General features: G+C 42.8%; 1 protein-coding gene across 1 annotated transcript in view; it reads right to left on the bottom strand.

The window, feature by feature from the left end:
* LRP1 (LDL receptor related protein 1) overlaps window positions 1–15,642 on the bottom strand; it is a 595,167-nt gene that overhangs the window by 79,111 nt on the left and 500,414 nt on the right. The window contains 1 exon segment of the mRNA XM_053708175.1: window positions 8,532–8,651. Within this exon segment, the coding sequence (XP_053564150.1) occupies window positions 8,532–8,651 (120 nt within the window).

The raw sequence follows: 15,642 nt of genomic DNA, 5'->3' as shown, positions 1-15,642 counted from the left end.
AATTGAAATTTGCCTGTAAAATAAAAATAAATCCTAAGATAGCTACAATATAATTATTATTTATATTGTAGCTATATTAGGGTTTATTTTAAAGGTAAGTATTTAGTTTTAAATAGGATTAATTTAGTTAATAAGAGAAATATTATTTAGATGTATCTAATTAATATTTAAGTTAGGGTTAGTGTTAGACTTAGGTTTAGGGGTTAATAATTTTATTACAGTGGCGGCGGTGTGGGGGGGGCAGGGTAGGGGTTAATAAATGTATTATAGGTGGCGACTGTGTAGGGGGGGCAGATTAGGGGTTAATAAGTTTAAGATAGGTTGCGGCGGGGTCCGGGAGCGGCGGTTTAGGGGTTAAACTATTTATTTAGTTGCGGCGAGGTCCGGGATCGGCAGGATAGGGGTTAATAACTTTATTATAAGTGGCGACGGTATAGGGGGGGCAGGATAGGGGTTAATAGGTATCATGTAGGTGGCGGCGGGGTATGGGAGCGGCGGTTTAGGGGTTAATACATATATTATAGTTGCGGCGGGCACCGGGAGCGGCGGTTTAGGGGTTAACATAAATATTATAGTTGCGGCGGTTTAGGGGTTAACATATATATTATAGTTGCGGCGGGCACCGGGAGCGGCGGTTTAGGGGTTAAACTATTTATTTAGTTGTGGCGAGGTCCGGGATCCGCAGGATAGGGGTTAATAACTTTATTATAGGTGGCGACGGTATAGGGGGGCAGGATAGGGGTTACTAGGTATAATGTAGGTGGCGGTGGGCTCCAGGAGCGGCGGTTTAGGGGTTAGTAACTTTATTTAGTTGCGGGGGGCTCCGGGGGTGCCGGTATAGGGGGTAGAACAGTGTAGTTAGTGTGGGTGCTTAGTGACAGGGGTATCAATAAAGCTGTCAAAAAGCCGAAGAGCAGTGAGATCGGATGAGTGATAACTCTCACAGTCCGCTGCTCATCGCCCCGTACTTGGTGCGCGGCTTTTTGACAGCTTTTTTGATAACTTAGGCGAACGTATTCAGGTCCGCGGCGACGATGTGAGGCAAGCTTAGGCGGGCGTATTGGGCCGGTGAAGGCAGGTAAAGTAGACGGCTTGATAACTGCCCCTCTGTATGTGCAGTCGGAGGTTTTGGATACCTCAGAATGCGGAAGAAGGCGGTCGCTCATGCTGTTCAGCTATTTCATAGCCAAATATATTCTTGTTAAAGTGCAACACACTAAGAGCTGTGCAAATCCTGACCTTAGTGTGTTGCAGTGTCACAGAATAAATTTGGCTCTAAAAAACATAATTTATGCTTACCTGATAAATTTATTTCTCTTGTAGTGTATCCAGTCCACGGATCATCCATTACTTGTGGGATATTCTCCTTCCCAACAGGAAGTTGCAAGAGGATCACCCACAGCAGAGCTGCTATATAGCTCCTCCCCTCACTGCCATATCCAGTCATTCGACCGAAACAAGAAAGGAGAAACCATAGGGTGCAGTGGTGACTGTAGTTTAATTAAAATTTAGACCTGCCTTAAAAGGACAGGGCGGGCCGTGGACTGGATACACTACAAGAGAAATAAATTTATCAGGTAAGCATAAATTATGTTTTCTCTTGTTAAGTGTATCCAGTCCACGGATCATCCATTACTTGTGGGATACCAATACCAAAGCTAAAGTACACGGATGATGGGAGGGACACGGCAGGAACTTAAACGGAAGGAACCACTGCCTGTAGAACCTGTCTCCCAAAAACAGCCTCAGAAGAAGCAAAAGTGTCAAATTTGTAAAATTTTGAAAAGGTGTGAAGTGAAGACCAAGTCGCAGCCTTGCAAATCTGTTCAACAGAGGCCTCATTTTTAAAGGCCCAGGTGGAAGCCACAGCTCTAGTAGAATGAGCTGTAATCCTTTCAGGGGGCTGCTGTCCAGCAGTCTCATAGGCTAAGCGTATTATGCTCCGAAGCCAAAAGGAGAGAGAGGTTGCCAAAGCTTTTTGACCTCTCCTCTGTCCAGAGTAAACGACAAACAGGGCAGATGTTTGACGAAAATCTTTAGTAGCCTGTAAGTAAAACTTCAAGGCACGGACTACGTCCAGATTATGCAAAAGACGTTACTTCTTTGAAGAAGGATTAGGACACAATGATGGAACAACAATCTCTTGATTGATATTCCTGTTAGAAACCACCTTAGGTAAAAACCCAGGTTTGGTACGCAGAACTACCTTGTCTGAATGAAAAATCAGATAAGGAGAATCACAATGTAAGGCAGATAACTCAGAGACTCTTCGAGCCGAGGAAATAGCCATCAAAAACAGAACTTTCCAAGATAAAAGTTTAATATCAATGGAATGAAGGGGTTCAAACGGAACTCCCTGAAGAACTTTAAGAACCAAGTTTAAGCTCCACGGGGGAGCAACAGTTTTAAACACAGGCTTAATCCTAACCAAAGCCTGACAAAATGCCTGGACGTCTGGAACTTCTGCCAGACGCTTGTGCAAAAGAATAGACAGAGCAGAGATCTGTCCTTTTAAAGAACTAGCTGATAAGCCTTTGTCCAAACCCTCTTGGAGAAAGGACAATATCCTAGGAATCCTAACCTTACTCCATGAGTAACTCTTGGATTCACAGCAATAAAGATATTTACGCCATATCTTATGGTAGATATTCCTGGTGACAGGCTTCCGAGCCTGTATTAAGGTATCAATGACTGACTCGGAGAAGCCACGCCTTGATAGAATCAAGCGTTCAATCTCCATGCAGTCAGTCTCAGAGAAATTAGATTTGGATGATTGAAAGGACCTTGTATTAGAAGGTCCTGCCTCAGTGGCAGAGTCCATGGTGGAAGAGATGACATGTCCACTAGGTCTGCATACCAGGTCCTGCGTGGCCACGCAGGCGCTATCAGAATCACCGATGCTCTCTCCTGTTTGATTTTGGCAATCAGTCGAGGGAGCAGAGGAAACGGTGGAAACACATAGGCCAGGTTGAAGAACCAAGGAGCTGCTAGAGCATCTATCAGCGTTGCTCCCGGGTCCCTGGACCTGGATCCGTAACAAGGAAGCTTGGCGTTCTGGCGAGACGCCATGAGATCCAGTTCTGGTTTGCCCCAACGATGGACCAGTTGAGCAAACACCTCCGGATGGAGTTCCCACTCCCCCGGATGAAAAGTCTGACGACTTAGAAAATCCGCCTCCCAGTTCTCTACGCCTGGGATGTGGATCGCTGACAGGTGGCAAGAGTGAGACTCTGTCCAGCGAATTATCTTTGAGACTTCTAACATCGCTAGGGAACTCCTGGTTCCCCCTTGATGGTTGATGTAAGCCACAGTCGTGATGTTGTCCGACTGAAATCTGATGAACCTCAGTGTTGCTAACTGAGGCCAAGCTAGAAGAGCATTGTATATTGCTCTTAACTCCAGAATATTTATTGGGAGGAGTTTCTCCTCCTGAGTCCACGATCCCTGAGCCTTCAGGGAGTTCCAGACTGCGCCCCAACCTAGAAGGCTGGCATCTGTTGTTACAATCGTCCAATCTGGCCTGCGAAAGGTCATACCCTTGGACAGATGGACCCGAGAAAGCCACCAGAGAAGAGAATCTCTGGTCTCTTGATCCAGATTTAGTAGAGGGGACAAATCTGAGTAATCCCCATTCCACTGACTTAGCATGCATAATTGCAGCAGTCTGAGATGCAGGCGCGCAAATGGCACTATGTCCATTGCCGCTACCATTAAGCCGATTACTTCCATGCACTGAGCCACTGACGGGCGTGGAATGGAATGAAGGACACGGCAAGCATTTAGAAGTTTTGATAACCTGGACTCCGTCAGGTAAATTTTCATCTCTACAGAATCTATAAGAGTCCCTAGGAAGGAGACTCTTGTGAGTGGTGATAGAGAACTCTTTTCCACGTTCACTTTCCACCCATGAGACCTCAGAAATGCCAGAACTATCTCTGTATGAGACTTGGCAATTTGAAAGCTTGACGCCTGTATCAGGATGTCGTCTAGATACGGAGCCACCGCTATGCCTTGCGGTCTTAGAACCGCCAGAAGTGAGCCCAGAACCTTTGTAAAAATTCTCGGGGCAGTGGCCAACCCGAAGGGAAGAGCTACAAATTGGTAATGCCTGTCTAGAAAGGCAAACCTTAGGAACCGATGATGATCTTTGTGAATCGGTATGTGAAGGTAGGCATCCTTTAAGTCCACTGTGGTCATGTACAGACCCTCTTGGATCATGGGTAGGATGGTCCGAATAGTTTCCATTTTGAATGATGGAACTCTGAGGAATTTGTTTAAGATCTTTAGATCCAAGATTGGTCTGAAGGTTCCCTCTTTCTTGGGAACCACAAACAGATTTGAATAAAATCCCTGTCCCTGTTCCGTCCGCGGAACTGGATGGATCACTCCCATTACTAGGAGGTCTTACACACAGCTTAGGAATGCCTCTTTCTTTATCTGGTTTGCTGATAACCTTGAAAGATAAAATCTCCCTTGTGGAGGAGAAGCTTTGAAGTCCAGAAGATATCCCTGAGATATGATCTCCAACGCCCAGGGATCCTGAACATCTCTTGCCCACGCCTGGGCGAAGAGAGAAAGTCTGCCCCCCACTAGATCCGTTTCCGGATATGGGGCCGTTCCTTCATGCTGTCTTGGGGGCAGCAGCAGGCTTTCTGGCCTGCTTGCCCTTGTTCCAGGACTGGTTAGGTTTCCAGGCCTGTCTGGAATGAGCAACAGTTCCCTCTTGTTTTGAAGCGGAGGAAGTTGATGCTGCTCCTGCCTTGAAATTTCGAAAGGCACGAAAATTAGACAGTTTGGCCTTTGATTTGGCCCTGTCCTGAGGAAGGGTATGACCCTTGCCTCCAGTAATGTCAGCAATAATTTCCTTCAAGCCAGGCCCGAATAAGGTCTGCCCCTTGAAAGGAATGTTGAGTAATTTAGACTTTGAAGTCACGTCAGCTGACCAGGATTTAAGCCATAGCGCCCTACGCGCCTGGATGGCGAATCCGGAATTCTTAGCCGTTAGTTTAGTCAAATGAACAATGGCATCAGAAACAAATGAGTTAGCTAGCTTAAGCGTTCTAAGCTTGTCAATAATTTCATTCAATGGAGCTGTCTGGATGGTCTCTTCCAGGGCCTCAAACCAGAATGCCGCCGCAGCAGTGACAGGCGCAATGCATGCAAGGGGCTGTAAAATAAAACCTTGTTGAATAAACATTTTCTTAAGGTAACCCTCCAATTTTTTATCCATTGGATCTGAAAAAGCACAACTGTCCTCAACCGGGATAGTGGTACGCTTTGCTAAAGTAGAAACTGCTCCCTCCACCTTAGGGACCGTCTGCCATAATTCCCGTGTAGTGGCGTCTATAGGAAACATTTTTCTAAATATAGGAGGTGGGAAAAAGGGCACACCGGGCCTATCCCACTCCTTGCTAATAATTTCTGTAAGCCTTTTAGGTATAGGAAAAACGTCAGTACACACCGGCACCGCATAGTATCTATCCAGCCTACACAATTTCTCTGGAATTGCAACTGTGTTACAGTCATTCAGAGCAGCTAATACCTCCCCAAGCAATACACGGAGGTTCTCAAGCTTAAATTTAAAATGAGAAATCTCTGAATCAGGTTTCCCCGAGTCAGAGATGTCACCCACAGACTGAAGCTCTCCGTCCTCATGTTCTGCATATTGTGACGCAGTATCAGACATGGCTCTAACAGCATTTGCGCGCTCTGTATCTCTCCTAACCCCAGAGCTATCGCGCTTGCCTCATAATTCAGGCAATCTAGATAATACCTCTGACAGGGTATTATTCATGATTGCAGCCATGTCCTGCAAGGTAATCGCTATGGGCGTCCCTGATGTAATTGGCGCCATATTAGCGTGCGTCCCCTGAGCGGGAGGCGAAGGGTCTGACACGTGGGGAGAGTTAGTCGGCATAACTTCCCCCTCGACAGAACCCTCTGGTGATAATTCTTTTATAGAAAAAGACTGATCTTTACTGTTTAAGGTGAAATCAATACATTTAGTACACATTCTCCTATGGGGCTCCACCATGGCTTTCAAAAATAATGAACAAGTAGGTTCCTCTGTGTCAGACATGTTTAAACAGACTAGCAATGAGACTAGCAAGCTTGGAAAACACTTTAAAACAAGTTTAGAAGCAATATAAAAAACGTTACTGCGCCTTTAAGAAACACAAATTTTCCCAAATTTTGAAATAACAGTGAAAAAATGCAGTTACACTAACGAAATTTTTACAGTGTATGTAATAAGTTAGCAGAGCATTGCACCCACTTGCAAATGGATGATTAACCCCTTAATACCAAAAACGGAATAACAAATGACAAAAACGTTTTTTAAACAGTCACAACAACTGCCACAGCTCTACTGTGGCTTTTTACCTCCCTCAATACGACTTTTGAAGCCTTTTGAGCCCTTCAGAGAAGTCCTGGATCATGCTGGAAGAAGCTGGATGTCTGTGTCTGTAATTTTTGCTGTGCAAAAAAACGCCAAAATAGGCCCCTCCCACTCATATTACAACAGTGGGAAGCCTCAGGGAACTGTTTCTAGGCAAAATTCAAGCCAGCCATGTGGAAAAAACTAGGCCCCAATAAGTTTTATCACCAAACATATGTAAAAAACGATTAAACATGCCAGCAAACGTTTTAAAATACACTTTTATAAGAGTATGTATCTCTATTAATAAGCCTGATACCAGTCGCTATCACTGCATTCAAGGCTTTACTTACATTACTTCGGTATCAGCAGCATTTTCTAGCAAATTCCATCCCTAGAAAAATATTTTAACTGCACATACCTTATTACAGGAAAACCTGCACGCTATTCCCCCTCTGAAGTTACCTCACTCCTCAGAATATGTGAGAACAGCAAAGGATCTTAGTTACTTCTGCTAAGATCATAGAAAACGCAGGCAGATTCTTCTTCTAAATACTGCCTGAGATAAACAGTACACTCCGGTACCATTTAAAAATAACAAACTTTTGATTGAAGAAATAAACTAAGTATAAAACACCACAGTCCTCTTACGACCTCCATCTTAGTTGAGAGTTGCAAGAGAATGACTGGATATGGCAGTGAGGGGAGGAGCTATATAGCAGCTCTGCTGTGGGTGATCCTCTTGCAACTTCCTGTTGGGAAGGAGAATATCCCACAAGTAATGGATGATTCGTGGACTGGATACACTTAACAAGAGAAATAGCCAAACAGCACGAGCAGCCTTCTTCTGCATTCAGTGGTATCAAAAACCTCAGAATGCACATTATCTACTAAAAGTAAGTTGTCCTTTTTCCTTTGTTAAAGGGACATTATACACTCATTTTTTCTTTGCATAAATGTTTTGTAGATGATCTGTTTATATAGCCCATAAAGTTTTTTTAGTTTTTTTTAAATGTATAATTTTGCTCCTAACCAAGCCCCAAAGTTTTCTGAGAATACCGTCGGCTACCTTCTCCAGCTTGCTCCTGTTTGTGTAAAGGGTCTTTTCATATGCAAAAGAAGGGGAGGGGGGAGTGTCTTATTTCCCACTTGCAGTGGGCTTTCCAACTACCTTTTCAACAGAGCTAAACTGAGAGCTTCTAAGTACGTTTTTAAACAGTTTTATACTGGATTTTTATATCAGTATCTGTGCATCTTATTCTTTATAGCGGTGTCTATTACATGCAGTTATATGAAAATGAGTGTATACTGTCCCGTTAACTTTCCTCACTGATTATAGAAAATAGTGGTGTAGGCAAGGAAGCTTTGAAAAGAAAAATAAACTACACAGCTTCCTCTGTTATAAATTCAATGGCAATGAATGCTTATAGGGAAGTACGTTTAATACCAAATGAAAAAAAGACAAATTTACCTTTATTTATATGGAATGTAAATATTCTGTAGGATACTCAAGCAATCATCCGTATACAAATGAGCAAGATGTAAGCCACGTAGCTTATATCCTTATACAGGTTACATGGAAAAGACTACATACAATAACTTCTGAATAATGCTTAGAGGGTAGAATCAGAGTAAATATGAAAACTGTTTTTTTAGCAAAATAGTATAACAGCATATTTCATGAAAATAAATGGAACGTTTAATCATGGCTGTATGCTCACATATATATATATAATTATATATGGGATTAGTCAGATAGAAATAGTGTATGGTATATTATTTTATTCTACTACACATTATTGTCACTTTGTGATGTAAAACATTCATGATGAAGAAGAAGTCAAAGCTATTTCAGAAATTGCAAAACCCTGAACTGAATCTTGTTGGTAGACAGTATTACTAAACAACCCCATATGTATTTAGAGAAATTATTTTTTTATAAATATAACAAAGCCCAGTACTATTTTACATATGAAGGACAAAGCAATACACCCTTTTGTCTACAACGTACCTACAAATGGCATAAGTAATAAGCTGAATGCTTTTCAGCACAACTCATCTTTAAAACTACACACAATTGTGAATATCCCTAAAGCACAATCTATACCAGCGTAAATAAATTATGAACTTGACCAACATAATTATAAATACTCACGACAATCCTTTTCATCCTCGCCATCTCCACAGTTGTCCTGGCCATTGCAGCGGAAAATGCCTGGGATGCAGCGGTTGGTGTTGGTGCATTTGAACTGGCTGGGGAGACACACGTGGATATCTGGGGACAAGAAGGGAAAACAAATGTGGAATATTAGTTCACACTTTTCCTTCTAGGCAGCAGCACCAACCTCTGCTTTATATGAGAGCATCATGCAGCTATTAAAATGTCTTTCAATAACAACAAAATAATAAAAAAAAATTATTTACTTAACGATAACTGTCAAAATGTGTAAATATTAGATTCTAGTCCTAAAGCCCGTGTACACGGGACATTTTTTGCAGTACAGCGGTCCCACCCCCTCCTCTCTTTTGTGCTCTTTCTCCCTCCTCCTCTCTTTTGTGACCTTTCTCCCCCCTCCTCACTTTTGTGTCCTTTCTCCCCATCCTCTCTTTTGTGCCCTTTCTCCCCCCTCCTCTCTTTTGTGTCCTTTCTCCCCCCTCCTCTCTTTTGTGCCCTTTCTCCCCCCTCCTCTCTTTTGTGCCCTTTCTCCCCCCTCCTCTCTTTTGTGCCCTTTCTCCCCCTCCTCTCTTTTGGGCCCTTTCTCCCCCTCCTCTCTTTTGTGCCCTTTCTCCTCCCTCCTCTCTTTTGTGCCCTTCTCCCCCCTCCTCTCTTTTGTGCCCATCTCCCCCCCTCCTCTCTTTTGTGCCCTTCTCCCCCCCTGCTCTCTTTTGTGCCCTTCTCCCCCCCTCCTCTCTTTTGTGCCCTTTCTCCCCCCTCCTCTCTTTTGTGCCCTTTCTCCCCCCTCCTCTCTTTTGTGCCCTTCTCCCCCCTCCTCTCTTTTGTGCCCTTCTCCCCCCTCCTCTCTTTTGTGCCCTTCTCCCCCCTCCTCTCTTTTGTGCCCTTCTCCCCCCTCCTCTCTTTTGTGCCCTTCTCCCCCTCCTCTCTTTTGTGCCCTTTATCCCCCTCCTCTCTTTTGTGCCCTTTCTCCCCACTCCTCTCTTTTGTGCCCTTTCTCCCCCCCTCCTCTCTTTTGTGCCATTTCTCCCCCCTCCTCTCTTTTGTGCCCTTCTCCCCCATCCTCTCTTTTGTGCTCTCTCCCACCTCTTTTGCTCTCTCTCGCTTCTCTATTTTGCTCTGTCTCCCCCTTCTTTTGCGCACTCTCTCTACAGACCATGACCCAGACACGCCCGCTCCTCCTGGTCATGCCCCACCACACCCACGTCCCGTCCCCGTCCACTCTGCCCATCCCCACCCACTCTGCCCGGCCCTGCCCACTCTGCCCGGCCCTGCCCACTCCCTCCGGACAGCAGATCAGGTCTACTGCGCATGACAGCTTCGGACAAACACACTTGGCCTCTTTATATTATAGGCTAACTAAAAACAAACTTACAGAACAGAATAAAGGAGGACACTGACTTATAGCCTTGTGATGAAACTGGTATTAGCCATATGTGGGATAACAACATTTGGGCACACAATTACATAATTCATTCACATTTATAACTACAGATCATTCATTATAGCCAAATTAATATTAATTAATTCACAAGGAAATTGTGGTATGAGGTTTTAAATTTGTAATTGGAGCATGCAAGGAAAAAACAGTAGGTCTATACATTGTACAGTTGGGATTCTGTAGGAAAGTACTTCATACTACAGGATTTAACATAAGATAAAGGCTGAGAAGATATAATAATAGTTACAGTAACCCAATAGTTACAGCAACATTTCTCAAATAGCATTCATTTTTCAGTAGTTGGTTAATCATTGATAACCAAAGCATGAATGATTTTAGAAAGTTTTATTAGAAAACATAATTTATGCTTACCTGATAAATTTATTTATTTATGGATATGGTGAGTCCACGGAATCATCAATTACTAGTGGGAATATCACTCCTGGCCTGCAGGAGGAGGCAAAGAGCACCACAGCAAAGCTGCTATATATGTCACTTCCCTTACCCATAACCCCAGTCATTCAGCCGAAGGTAAATGGAAAAAGAAGATAACACAAAGGTGTAGAGGTGCCTGAGGTTTTAGTAAAAATAACTGTCTTAAAATAAAGGGTGGGCCGTGGACTCACCATATCCGGATATAAATAAATTTATCAGGTAAGCATAAATTATGTTTTCTTTCCTAAGATATGATGAGTCCACGGATTAATCAATTTCTAGTGGGGACACAGATGATAAGGGAGGGACAAGACAGGTAACCTAAAAAGAAGGCACCACTGCTTGAAGAACCTATATCCCAAAAGAAGCCTCAACCGAGACAACAAATCAAATTTGTAACATTTGCAGACTTGCAAATCTGTTCCACAGAAACTTCAGTTAGAAAGCCCAAAAAGAAGAGACAACCCCCGAATAATGAGCCATAAATCTCTCAGGAAACTGCAGCCCCACAGTTCTGAAAAACAAACAAAGTAAACTTCTCAACCAGAAAAAAAGAGAAGTAGCAGAAGTTTTCTAATACAGAGAAAACAAACAAAAAACAGAAGCCTGCACAACATCCAAATTGTGCATACACGTACCTAAAAAAATAAGAATGAGGACACAGAGAGGGAACAATAATTCCCAAACAAAATTTCCACCTAGGATAAAAAAACGCTTTATCCGAAAAGATAAAACGAATCACACTGCAAAGCCTAGAGTACCTGAACTCACAGAGCAGAGTACATAACAAAAAATGTATAAAATCTTATGGAATGCTAAGGCTTAAACTGAGCCTGCTGCAAATACCTTAAAACTCCAAGAAGAGCAACAGACCTTAACAGGCCTGATACTAAACAGGGTCTGACAAAAGAATACATATCTGGCACATCCGCCAGACACTAGTGCAAAACCATCCTCCAGACCGACCTGGAGAAGGGCAAAAACCCCTAAGAATCCTGACCCTACTTCCAAGAGAAGTCCATGGATTCACACCAATCAGGAAAATAACCTATACCTTATGGTAAAAGAAATTAGAAACAGACTTGCGAGTCTGAATCATGATCTCAATGACCAATTCAGAAAAATCACACAGACATAACTAAGCAGACAATCTCCAAGCAGAAAGCTTCAGAGAAAAAGAAGTTGAATGAAAGAAAAGACCCTGAACTAGAAGGTCCTTCCACAGGAACAACCACCAAGATGGAAAAAAACACATCTCCGCTATGTCTGAAAACAAGATCCTGCGACTATGCAGGAACTTATAACCATACTGATGCTCACTCCCATTTGATACGAGTAAAGACTCGAAGAGGAGAGCCATCAGACTGAAATCCCAAGGAACCGCCAGGGTATTTAGCAGAGCAGCCTGCTAATCACTGACCCTAAACATAACCTGGAGACTTGGTGTACTGCTATCTCCAACTCCAGCACCCCCCATGTGAAAGTTAACCTGGAGAACCCCTCCGAGAAAACCCACTCCCGGGATGAAAAAACTAACAGCTCAGGAAGTCCGCACCTAGTATACACTGAAATGCGAATAGTGGATAAACTAGAATGTGAGCGTCCTCCCACCGAACAATCCACGCAAATCATGGCAAAGGAACTTCATGATCCTCCCAGGTAGTTAGTGTAAACCACTGAGAAGAAATAGTAACTATAACCTGAAAAACTGGATAGGACAACGGAGGCCAAGTCGTCAGAGCATTTTAGATTGCTCTTCACTCCAAGATGGTGATGTGGAGAGTAAACTACTCCCAAGAACAGTCACCAACCCAACAGGCTAGCGACCGTGACTATTACTCAGAAAGGTCTCAAAAATCAGATACTGCAGTAGCAGGCGGGATCGAACTCTCAAGCTCCTGCTTGTAAGCATATAAGGCTACCCACTAGACCACAGATGTACACCATTAAATCAGCTGCAGCTGGGTTCAAACTCCCAACCCTCTGGTTGCAAGGAAACTAAGCTATCTACCTGACCACTAGAGCTTGCGGAAGAATGCACCTCAAAACAGATGCTCCTGAGAAACCCAAAAGCCTCTGAAGAATGCAGGTAACAATCCTGCTACCACGAAAACCCCTCTCTAAATCACAGGGAAGAATCTAATTTCGGCAGATCTAGATCAATCCTCTAAGACAGAGCCAAAAAATCCTTGATCCACTATCTGAACATGCATAACCGCAAACTCTCAGATGGATCAGACAAAGGGATGATTTCCAAATAAACAATCAGACCATTCCATACATCAGGCCCCTAAAAGGCCAAACCGAAGAGTGCTGAAAGAGGAAAGAAGAAAGAAGAAAAAATCCTTTATGACCTGACCTCTCACAAAAATAACCTCAGAGAGAAGTAAACCAATCTGGTCCCAAAGACACTACCCTCTGTAGCTGGACCAAGGGAACTTATTTTCAGATTCACTTCCAATCGAGGAATGAAAAAAGACAGCAATATCTCAGAATGAGAGAATGCTTGTTGAACACATGGTGCCTGAACCATTATGACAGGAATGGCACCACAGTAACTCCCTGAAAACTGATTCCTGCCAATACAGCCCCTCTGAGAGCCATGGCAAGGCCAAAGGGAAGAGCCACAAACTAAAAGTGTGTGACAGAAAAGCAAAACTCAGAAACCTGCAATATACGCCTCCTCCAGGACAATGGTCACCAAGAATTGACCTTTCCCAGATAAGAAGGAAGAATGGTACCCAGAGACAACCCGTTGAGACACTTTAGGTCTACTTATAAGAATTCCCTCCTAATCAAGGACCTCAAAGAGGAATGAAAAAATCCTAGGCCCTGTTCTCTTACAGGAACTGAATCTGTCCTTCACAGGGAAGAGAAATCCCAAAGCACTCACCGTTATCTGGCCTGCAGATAAAATTAAAAGGTGGAACCTGCCACAGGCAGAGAAGGAAGGACTACTACGTAGAACCCTGATGTACTATGTCCACAGACTATCTGGGACACCTCGTATCCAAGTTTGAAGACAGAGAGAATCAACCCCCCCACTTGGACTAATCCCGGATTGGGAGCAAATTCCTTTAATATCAGAACTACGCCTTACAGATCAGAATCAAACAAGGTCTTATCCGTGTACAGATGTACCAGAAACTCCACTGTCCAAAACGCCCCACAGGCTATTACAGCGAAGCCAGATATCTTGACTCCCGTCAGAGAATGCATGGGCGCATCAGAAATAAGGAATTTTGACTAGCTTAAGAGCCTTTGACTAGCTTAAGAGCCTGTACTGGATCTGCTCTAAAGGAGTCTCTACCAAAATGGAATTGTAAAATGCATTGCACCCATAAGATGCCACACTTGACACAATGGCATACCAAACTTCCATGTAAGACCCAGCTTAATCCATTAATCCTGTAAAGAACAGCTATCCCCTCTAGGAATCATATTTCTCATAGCCAGAGTAGAAATGCCCTACTACTTAAGGCACCGTGCACCCTGATATTTAATGGAGACAGGGACAGAAAACATCTTTATAATGACAGGAGATGGGAAAAAAGGAAACCCTGACCTCTCCCATTCCTGTGAAAAAATCCTAGCATGGTCTGGAACAGGAATAACTTTCACAGAAAAATCCTAGGCCTAGATTTGGAGTTTTGTCGGTAACGACCCGCGTAGCTAACGCCGGCTTTTTTCTGGCCGCACCATAAAAATAACTCTGGTATTGAGAGTCCACATAAAGGCTGCGTTAGGCTCCAAAAAGGAGCGTAGAGCATATTTAACGCAGCTTCAACTCTCGATACCAGAGTTGCTTACGCAAGCGGCCAGCCTCAAAAACGTGCTGGTGCACGATTCCCCCATAGGAAACAATGGAGCTGTTTGAGCTGAAAAAAAACCTAACACCTGCAAAAAAGCCGCGTTCAGCTCCTAACGCAGCCCCATTGTTTGCTATGCGGAAACACTTCCTACGTCTGCACCTAACACTCTAACATGTACCCCGAGTCTAAACACCCCTAACCTTACACTTATTAACCCCTATTCTGCCGCCCCGCTATCGCTGACCCCTGCATATTATTATTAACCCCTAATCTGCCGCTCCGTAAACCGCCGCTACTTACATTATCCATATGTACCCCTAATCTGCTGCCCCTAACACCGCCGACCCCTATATTATATTTATTAACCCCTAATCTGCCCCCCACAACGTTGCCTCCTCCTGCCTACACTTATTAACCCCTAATCTGCCGACCGGACCGCACCGCTACTATAATAAAGTTATTAACCCCTAATCCGCCTCACTAACCCTATAATAAATAGTATTAACCCCTAATCTGTCCTCCCTAACATCGCCGACACTTAACTTCAAACATTAACCCCTAATCTGCCGACTGTAGCTCACCGCTATTCTAATAAATGTATTAACCCCTAAAGCTAAGTCTAACCCTAACACTAAAACCCCCTTAAGTTAAATATAATTTAAATCTAACGAAATAAATTAACTCTTATTAAATAAATTATTCCTATTTAAAGCTAAATACTTACCTGTAAAATAAATCCTAATATAGCTACAATATAAATTATAATTATATTATAGCTATTTTAGGATTAATATTTATTTTACAGGTAACTTTGTATTTATTTTAACCAGGTACAATAGCTATTAAATAGTTAAGAACTATTTAATAGCTAAAATAGTTAAAATAATTACAAAATTACCTGTAAAATAAATCCTAACCTAAGTTACAATTAAACCTAACACTACACTATCAATAAATTAATTAAATAAACTACCTACAATTACCTACAATTAACCTAACACTACACTATCAATAAATTAATTAAATACAATTCCTACAAATAAATACAATTAAATAAACTTGCTAAAGTACAAAAAATAAAAAAGAACTAAGTTACAAAAAATAAAAAAATATTTACAAACATAAGAAAAATATTACAACAATTTTAAACTAATTACACCTACTCTAAGCCCCCTAATAAAATAACAAAGCCCCCCAAAATAAAAAAATGCCCTACCCTATTCTAAATTACTAAAGTTCAAAGCTCTTTTACCTTACCAGCCCTGAACAGGGCCCTTTGCGGGGCATGCCCCAAGAAGTTCAGCTCTTTTGCCTGTAAAAAAAAACATACAATACCCAAGCCCCCCAACATTACAACCCACCACCCACATACCCCTAATCTAACCCAAACCCCCCTTAAATAAAC

Source organism: Bombina bombina, chromosome 3, assembly GCF_027579735.1.
Source record: "Bombina bombina isolate aBomBom1 chromosome 3, aBomBom1.pri, whole genome shotgun sequence".
NCBI classification, from domain to species: domain Eukaryota; kingdom Metazoa; phylum Chordata; class Amphibia; order Anura; family Bombinatoridae; genus Bombina; species Bombina bombina.
Note: the sequence above shows the minus strand (reverse complement) of the source record. Positions and strands in the feature narration are given on the sequence as shown.